Below are 9,856 nucleotides of genomic sequence, written 5' to 3'. Positions count from 1 at the left end.
TTGATTTTGACATTTTTCGGAAGCATAGGTTCAAAATAATACATTTAACCCCAAAAGCATAAATCAAAATGCTTTTGGTCGGAACACAATGCTATGTATGCAAAAGTGTTCCCAAAATGTTAGAGGCGCCCTATAGCCTCTACACAACCATTTCGTTTTCTAGAAATGGATAGGAGGGGTACTGTCAAGGTTTTATAAGTAGAGCAGGCAGTCTTAGTTACTATTTACATATATGCTGCAGACGTACAGCTTGGAAGTGTTAGAATCTCGGACTATCGGGTTCGGTGAAATTGAGCTGGTGTTTTTCTTTTTCTTAGTAGGCGATCCAGAACCCTGCTTGGTAGTGTTGCGCTTTGGAGTGCCTGCCGGGGTTTCGGAGTGCATGAAGCGACTTTTTCGACTTTGGGTGTTTTTAAAGAATGGGGTTGTGGGAATGGAAAGCGCTTTAGTCGTATTAGTAGAGACATCAGGTGGATCAGTAATTTCATTATCGTCAGTTTCAGTAGGAGCTTCAGACTGCAACTGGATGTTTTCAGGACTTGTAACGACTGACGCAGGAAGCTTTCGTAATGTAGTATAGTCGGAAGTCACTGCAATATCAACCAGGGTTAGGTTTGTAGAGGCCTGTCCTGTTTCTTCAAATTGTAATTTTCTGGCTACTGATGCTGGCTGATCTGAACTGACCATGATCGGTACAGTATTTGAACTGTGATCTCTGTTTTGATCGTCCGTGTTTGCTTCTGATTGTTCTGACGCATCTCTGTGTTGCGATGGAACTGCAACAATTTTACGAAGAGCCCATTGCAAAATATTGTTTCTTGATAGCGCAATCTTTGGTGAAACTTCAATTACCAAGGGCCCAGTCTTTAAAGGTTCACAAGCTTTCGTGAAGGTTATACTGTCATTCTGAAAGAGAGGACAATAGCTCAACTTAGATATTACAAATAGGACATTTTCTTGAATTGAATCTTTAATGTTTTTTAAAGTAAGCATTTATGTTTTATGATGTTTTGATGTTAATTGAATCGGGCATTTGAACCACCTACTTGTTTATCCGATTTAGTCGCTTTACCACAATGGCACATGGTATTTTTTTGATATTCAAAATGTTTGTTACAGTTTTGTTTGAGAAGACATAACTAAAGTTGTAATTTTTGGGTCCTAAATGGTGTTGTTCATTTGTCTGCTATTCACGTTTAGAGGTCAGCTGGTATGAATGTCAGATACTGCTCTGTGGTGTTATAAGTGCAGACACTATTTAAATGCGATAACGTACTGTATGTTTCATATGGAATATATCTGCAGCCGACATCTGGAACATTGCAACTGCATCTGTTGTGAATGCTGTTATTTCTATCTGTCCAGTTCCGTCTGAGACTTCACAATTGAATGTAATCCTGCGTTTAAATTGTATAAGTTACTAATATAGAAGAGTCTGATCATTAAACACTTTGAGTGTGTCATTTACAGGAAATGTGCATGTAGTCTACCTTGGTTCTGACAGCACTCCTTCTTTAGTGCATGTTTCACATTTGAAAGATTCTCCAGATGCATAGTCAGTACGTTTACCACAGTTTGAACAGCCTAAGTACGCATTAATCTTCTGCAGGTCTGGTTTTGGCACTGTGATGTTCAATTTGTACTTCTCGTCCTGAAGCGTCTTGCTTGCCTGTTGCGAATTACACATTAGATATTGAATGTAAGACAGTGGACGTAAGGGCAACTTAATATTAAGTGTGTACATATAACATATTGTTTTCCTAAGATGACCACTTGCAAGCCATTTGTTTTTACCTTTTTTTTAGTGAGATTACCCAACGTAATTAGAGGTGTAGGTGTGTCTGGGTCTCTGAGCTGGTAAATTTTTGACTGTAAATCTTTCAGGGAGTTTCTGTTCCGGTCCCCCCTACAGAAGATAACTGTGATTAGTAAGTCAGTGGTGTTTAACTAAGCATTGAAAATGAAGTTGGCAAATAATGTTTTAGGTTTAGAGCTGAAGAGATTATACCATTCTATCTGGGCAGTAATTTTAGGACCTGTAGGATCCGTATTGATTATGGTTGACGTGGTGCATGTTAATGAGAAGCCTGCATGATTGTTAGATTAATACAACAGATATATTGGAACATGATTAGCCTTTTGACACTGTTATAGGTTATACCTTTATAGCTGGAAACTCGTAAAGCTGTGAAGCCAATTACAGGTAATTTATCGACTATCGAAGTCAGCTTATCACATTCATCTTCTGAAAGATCATTCCAAGCCGAGACTACTATTGGTTGTTCAGAACTGGGCCATAAGTGGTAGTGTTAGTTAGTTGGGAGGTCGGTATGTCCAGTATGTTTTTAAAAATGCAACAAGCGTTACCTGGGGTCAGTAATAACCATCTCCCTAACAGTGCTTTTGCGTCCTTGCTTGGAGGGAACTTCGCGCGCAACCGGTTCGACATACAATAGGATTCCAGCAACGTCTGGTAGCATCATTTTTTTTTAGGGTTAATAAACAGAAACATTATGTAAGTAAGTGAAGTCATTCTGCACATTTGTTTTTTACCAAAAATGTCGTAAGGTGTTGCTGTTTTGGGTACTTGGGAAACATTCTGGTATTCTGGAAGTAAGGCCTCAGGTGTAGTTGCAAGCGGGCGGATTAGTGTCTGCTTCCCAAAACCCATTGTGTATGGAACTTCAGCAGGATCTCGCCTATATTGGTCCTGAATTGGCCTGATTGGGGCATTTGCAATTTCATATACTCCGTTGCACATAACTGCTTCTTCATGAGCTGCAACTTGATCCCCAAATAGAATTTCCCGCATTTTATGTCCCTGTACAGAGATATCTCAAACTCAGTAAGATATTTGTTTTTTTTGGGTTTTATTTTGTTAAAAAAAGGGTCGGTTTTTGAAACACGGCAAGTAGTTTTCATAGTTGACGCTGCCAAAACGAAAAGAAGTGATGGCTATTATTTGTGTTTCTGTAAATACAGCACGTGAAACGCAGTGACATCTGCATGAAAGTACTCATTAAATGTAAAGTAAGCTGAGATTAAAAGTTTTACATAACCAACTCAGTGTAGACAAAATCCAACAAAGCTATATAGACGACTTAAGTACACAAATAACAAATTGATGACTGGTAATTAATAACACACAGTGGCATTTCTATAAACTTGGTATGCAAGATATACAAAATATAATAGACATGTTATTTGCCTTATCATCTTGCAGTACCACCGTCTGATAGAGGACATCCTTTGCAGATCTTTGGGCTTTCCCTTTTTGCAAAACCTTAACCTTGACCCTGTAATTTGTGCTATTGGTGTTCAACTCATCTAAATATACTCTGCCTTCAGTCATGATAAACGGTGCACTGTATATAAAGCATCATCGCGAGAATGTAAGCAAGTGTTCAGGTAAATTAGATGCACAATTGCTGGAAATTTTTGAAGAACAGTACTGTTTTTTAAAGGATTTGATTGCAAATTGAAATATAACAACAATGCTCAAGTTCTAGTTATATGAAGGCACAATTTTATCTGAAAGTTTCATAGATTCTAATAGCACGTAAAACACAGAACAATATAGTATGTATAATTGTAAATGTAATGAATGTGTTGTAAGTGGAATTGTCTTTTATTTCTGATAAGTTTATATTTGAACTTGTATATTACTGCTGTTGGTTTGAAAGAAAACTTTGTTAAGCAGATTGACAATTGTACACTGGAAGGTATTAAACAGAACAACAAGGGTAACTTGATTTTACCTCTAACACCATTAGAATTTAGAAGCCCTAAATTTTAAAAAGGCTAAATGTTTGTATATAAATAGCATTAACGCCATTGATGCAGGACATTCTATAGCATAACTACAACATATTACAAATCTAATCATTGTGAATTTACCATTATAATCATGCATGTTATTACAGAAGCTGAAAGTTGAAACAGTTACTTTCTAATACACATAATTGCAAGCAAAAGCAGTTTTAAAGAGATTACCTCGTTACAGTTGGTAATTAGAATTGTTTCCTGTCGAAGGAAGAGCGTAAAATCACAGTTAATTCTTCCAGTCAGACTTGTTTTGTAAGCTTTGCTTAACTTGTTTTTATGAACATCAGTATTGAGGAGTGGTGTGGTTTATACTGTTAGTATATTGTTTGACTGACAGAGGGGCACATTGTTGGACTATGTTACTGACATTAGCTTTATGCCTATGACCTATGGAGTGTTGGAGTATATTAAGGGAAGAATTTTAGTGAGGGTAGTTGTATATATGTGGTATGTAGAGCTATTGTACTTTTAAAATCAATTATTTTTTGTGGTAAGGTGGGCTATTTGGGTGGAATTGTCAATTAGTAAGAATAGTTGATTGTACTGTAAACAGTCATTTCCGGATAATATTGTATTTAGACTAAGTAGTTTATTAATTTTAGTATATGATTAACAATTAACAAGGCATATTTCTTTTTTTTTTTCGTGGTTTTGTTGTTGTTTTGTTAGTTTGTTAGTTGGTTTGTTAGGTTTTTAGTAACAAGGCATATATGATTAACAATTACTCACAATTAACAAGGCATATATGATTAACAATTAACACCTATTTAGTTGTTGGTTTGTTAGTTTTTGAAAATCTTTTTTCTTTTTTTTTGTTTTTTTGTGTGTGTTGCTTCGTTTTTAATATGTATAATAAAGTTGTTTTCCTGTATATTGATTGGTCCAGTTTCCGCATTTTTTTTTGCGCGTTTTTTTTTTAAATTTAACTATTTTTTTTTTTACAAAATATTGCAGTTCTATGTCTTGTTGTGGTAGGATGGATATTAGTAATTCTATGTTTGAATGGCAATATATAGGTTATAATGGCATTAATACATTAGATATTGTGAGTATGATTAGTAAGTAGTTGTACACATATACATGCACAGTTACGTTTAACTTTTTTGATTTTGATGTATCATCTGTCTAGGATTAAAATACCCTTTTAGGAGGTCTGGTTATAAATGCTCCCTCCAATTTCATTTATTGTCCCCCTTTTTTTTCGGTATGAGAAATGAGTGAATCAATTTGGAGTATACAGTACACATTATCGCGCATTAAACTGATTTTGCGCCATACAAAGTTGACCCAAAAAGGAGAGAGGGAATAATAAGAAAAATGGATAGAAAGGGAAAGGGGAATAATAAACGAAATTGGAGGGAGTATTTTTTTTTGGGAATGGAATCACTAAAATCTACATCTTCATAAAATATCACCCTTAATATTATGCCTAATATTTGGTTTACATAGAAGAGAAGTTCATTGTTCATATAAGCATTCTATGGAATCGAACTTCTATTTAGTGGTCAGCCTAATCGTTCAATTTTTCAGCACACAAATATTTAGTAGACCACTGTGATTTTAAGTTGTTGGTTACGCATACATATTTCCAAAAGCTAATTCATCGTCCATTGGACTATAGTTTATAGCAGCTGGCATATCTAGCAACTGAACACTTGAGCTGGGATGTCATCACCAAATAGCGCTGGTCCAATCAAAGCTAAGGTGGCGCCTTTTTTCACATGGCAGTGCTGTGCATAGTAAGTCGTAGATAATGTTCAGGAAGTTTGTAGCTCCAGGTGTACAGAATTAGCACTACTTGTCTATTCAGAGCCTATTCTACAATACAAGTAAAATTCGTTAATATTAGTTGTGATTAAATTCCTAACAATAATCCGTCAAGAGATGTAATGTTCAGGAAGAAAGACAGTAGCAGTAGTTTACCTTTAAATGGTAGAAAGTGGTACAATTCCTGCAAGGGTTAGAGCTTCATATGATACAACGTTTCTGACGAAGGTAGCGGGAATCATTTCCGCCCCGGTCTTTGCGATTAAATCGTAACGTCTTTTGCTTTCCGTGCTCGGATAGTGACACGTATAGTGTCCATGAGAGAAACACGGGCGAGGTAGGTACACAAGACAAACTGACTTAAAGTTTGACCTTGACATTTGTTGATTGTCATTGCAAAGCTAAGCTTCAATGGAAAGCGGTTCCTCGGAATTGAAAAGGATAGTTAGTGAAGGAGTGGCGGAGTTTGATCCGTGGTATCAGCACGGTGTCTCCCCTGTTTTGCCCAGTCATAATTACACATTCAATTGTGTTCGGTAAAAACTTCTTACATATTAGTCGTGTACCATTGCACAAGCCAAATGATGGTTGGAGGTTCCGAATCAAAATAACGGGGCAATTTTCTTTAAGTACAAGTTTGTGAGGACTCATTCCCCCCGGATTCAATTTGTTGATGAACTCAGCAGGATAGACTGCACAGGTGTCATCTAACATTGAATCGTGACTTGTGTACGTTACAGATTGTCCTGGGAACTGGTCAATTAGAGCGTCATTAATCGCATCAACATCATCGTTTAAGGGTGTTAAAATAGCTCGATCTGTAAATAAGTTAGGATCAAAGGTCCCAAATGCTAATTCTGGAAATGCAAGTGCCGCTAAATCAAGAATTGGATTTGGACTTGATGGTCCGAACTCGACAATACCATCAGGAAGTTCTATGTTCTCACATTCTTTCGTTTGTAACTCGCCATTGCCAAGTGCAAGTAAAAACTTTGCAAATTCCGGATCATCTTTAGCACGTAGGTTTTCAGTCAGGCTAAATTTAATAAGCCTTGGCCAGAGGTGTGAGCTGAACAAACTTGCTTCTACAACTTCATGCTGGGATTTTCGAGGTAGAATAGGAAGTGTTTGCCGAAAGTCACCTCCGAAGACAACCACTTTTCCTCCAAAAAGCTGGTTTGGGTCACACAAGTCTCGAAGAAGATGGTCTAGAGACTCAATATTTTGGCGTTTTGACATTGAAGCCTCATCCCAAATTATCAAACGTGCTGAACGGATCAATGCAGCCAGGCTACTTTGTTTGGGGACGTCACATGCCAGAGATATGTCACATTCCAAGGGTATTTTGAACTACGAATGTGTTGTTCGCCCGCTTAGGGTATGTTAGGCATGACTATTCCGAAGACGCTGTAGGTAAGACAATTTCTCCCATCATGCGCACCTCAGCGTACAATGCTTTGTATAAGAAAGTTTTACCGGTGCCCCCTGGTCCGTCTATAAAGAATGCCCCTGGTTTCGACGACTGTATGTGTCCCATAATTGTGGTAAATGCGTCTTTTTGAGCTGGATTTAACAGAGATTTACACAATCTGCAATCTTCAGGTATTGCTGCATCCAGGGCATCAACTATATCTCTATTACGTCGAGCGTCGTCATCAGTGCAGGTATCTAGATGATCCAACCCAAACTCTGCCATTGTCTTTCCCATGGCTTATAAATACCTCTCGACTGCACGTGCTGTTAGCTGACTAATTTTCAGTGGGTCGTCAGGAAATTGAAATCTAAAATCATCTGACAACGATTCGTAGTGTGTACTCCATAACAAGGAAGGGTCCTTTGGTTGGGCGAAAATTAGTAATGTTGAGAAAAGGCGACGAAGTACAATAGGCATCTCAGATGTGCACACGCTTACGCCATACATAATTCTAAAAGCATCCTCTTCTTCAACCAACCTGTGTCACAAGGCCGCCTCTTGGAATGTTGCACACACGTATCCATCCACCGTTTTCAGATACTCAAATGAGGTGGGACCTCGAATGTGTAGTAACAACAGCCTTAGGAAAAACCTCTCACCTTCAGCTGGTGCTACAAAAACCAGTCTGCCAATTGCAATAACTTTGTTTTTCCTCTTTGCCCAAGTTCTAGACCCCGTATCTCAACGGTAATGCTCTGTGAATTCACCATACAACAATTTGGGGCATCCTTCGGTTGCACTTGTCCTGAAAAACTCAGTTAGAGGTGTGCGACTCTTTTTTCATCAAAGCAATGAGATCGCTAAATTATCCGTTGGCACGAGGCGTATTGTCCGCATGTTTGGAAGGTGCACCTGGAGGGGCATCACCGGTGGTTGTGTCTCAAATAGATCAAAGCCAAATATTCGCCAAGCTGCTTCACATGGAGATACCCACCGGCCTGTTTGGTATTGCGAGATTTCATCTACTGCTTGAGGTTCTTCACCTTCAGCTAAACTAAAGGATACCCTGTCATGGCCTTTGTATATATACTTATATAAATATTTCACTGCGTGCATTGTTGAACATACTTCAACATTCGGATGATGATTGAACAAAGTGACAATAAGTATGGGTTATAAGGGATAACCCATCATGTTGTCGAGATTGTGCTTCCGTATAACAACCACGTCTTCGTGTTGCGTCTCCTATAGTCAGGATACCAGAACCATTAATTATAGTATCAGGTGTGTAGGGCTTTGGGTAATTAAATTTACAGCGCCCTAGTGTGTTGGGATGCTTCATACACGAACATGCAGGATTAAGATTGCCACAAGGACCGTGCATCATGTGCTTAAGCACAGTCTTACGAAGGGATGGGTTTGCCATAGACGGTATTTCAGCAGAAACAAATTTGTCAAAATCAGCTGGGCATTTCAGCCTATACCCATCTTTCAAAATGATAAGGAAGTGCACATGAGGGAGACCCCTTTTCTGGAATTCAACTACATATACGTACGCAGCCACTTCGCCAAAGATTTGCTTTTCTACAATTTGTTTCTTCAGCGCTAAAAGCTTAGCACGGAAGACTCTAGCTACTAAGTCCGGTCTATTCTGAGCCTCCTCTCCTGAAGCTAGTTGATCTTTTATCTCAGGCCAGTTAGCATTGCATGTCATGGTGACAAACAGATCTGGTTTTCCAAACCTATGAACAAGAGCCATTGAGTTCAGATATCTTTTTTTCATGTCCCGGGGTCCTCCCAAGAAAGTTGGTGGCAAAATAACTCGCTTGCCAATGTTCGCCGCGCGATGCTCGCCTGCACCAACAGTATCAAGAATTCCTTGGTATAAGTCAGCCCTTATTGTTTCTTGATTGTTCCGAAAATAATCAAGCCTTGTATTTTCGATCTTAACATACATGTCAACCACGTACTGCTGAAAACACCGTCCTGTTCTAAGTAACATATTCCCGGGACGGTTCTGCAATTTGTAACAATAATACCGGCGGCATGAAATGAACTTCGACTTTGGCCCATATATTTGTACGGCACCTGTCGTTGACATGTATAAACAATTAGCTAATGCAGATACCACACTTCTTTCTACTTTTTTAAAATCTATTAACATGTAAGTAAGTTTTACTGGTAACGTCACATACGGTTCGATTCATCTTCTAACAGGCACTCGACGGTTTGGCTAAGTTCAGAAGATATCCTACTATGAACATTGGCCCCTCTCTGGGCTGCATTTGAGTTTAACTTTTGAAGCCCTTGCACCCACCCACATTCTCCGTATGGGAAAAGTAATGGGTACTGCAAAGGATCGTAGCACCCATAGTAATGCATTATTCTATGGGTTTGGTTATTCTTCGCAGTCACAATTATATGTGGAGTGCTAGATTCGCTAGATGATGAGTTATCTGTCCAAATAACAGCGACCTCATCAGATGTGGGCGCATTATACACTCGTTGGTCTAGGACAGGATTTCTGTGAATTCTTATTTGGGTATTTTCATTAATGGGTAGTTCTCTTAGGGAGCGAAAAAAACGTGCATAGGGATTGACAGTTGTAATTTGTATAAGGGTGTTAACGATATCCCCTCTGACTTCGGGGAAGCATCCAATGCGATTCAATGCTTCATGTTGACCATCATAGAAATATAGCTGCAAATATTTGGGTTTACAATTATCGGGAAGCAATTTAGGTACATTATGATATATCTGGCCATGAAGTTGAAAGACATAAATACCTTTCTGAGTGGATGCTATATAATCTCCACCAAATGAGCTAAAGGCAAATAAGTTGTTATACAT

At 38.5% G+C, this 9,856-nt stretch overlaps 1 protein-coding gene across 1 annotated transcript; it reads right to left on the bottom strand.

Moving 5' to 3' along the window:
* Nucleotides 1-8,135: 8,135 nt before the first annotated feature.
* LOC141632044 (uncharacterized) lies at nucleotides 8,136-9,856 on the bottom strand. Its single transcript, XM_074444633.1, has 2 exons — nucleotides 9,202-9,856; nucleotides 8,136-9,094 (listed from the first exon to the last, which is right to left on the bottom strand). The coding sequence occupies exons 1-2, from the start codon at nucleotides 9,854-9,856 to the stop codon at nucleotides 8,136-8,138; spliced, it is 1,614 nt and encodes a 537-aa protein (XP_074300734.1).

The sequence above is a fragment of the Silene latifolia genome, chromosome Y, assembly GCF_048544455.1.
Source record: "Silene latifolia isolate original U9 population chromosome Y, ASM4854445v1, whole genome shotgun sequence".
NCBI classification, from domain to species: domain Eukaryota; kingdom Viridiplantae; phylum Streptophyta; class Magnoliopsida; order Caryophyllales; family Caryophyllaceae; genus Silene; species Silene latifolia.
The sequence above is the reverse complement of the archived record's forward strand: the minus strand, read 5'-3'. Positions and strand labels throughout refer to the sequence as shown.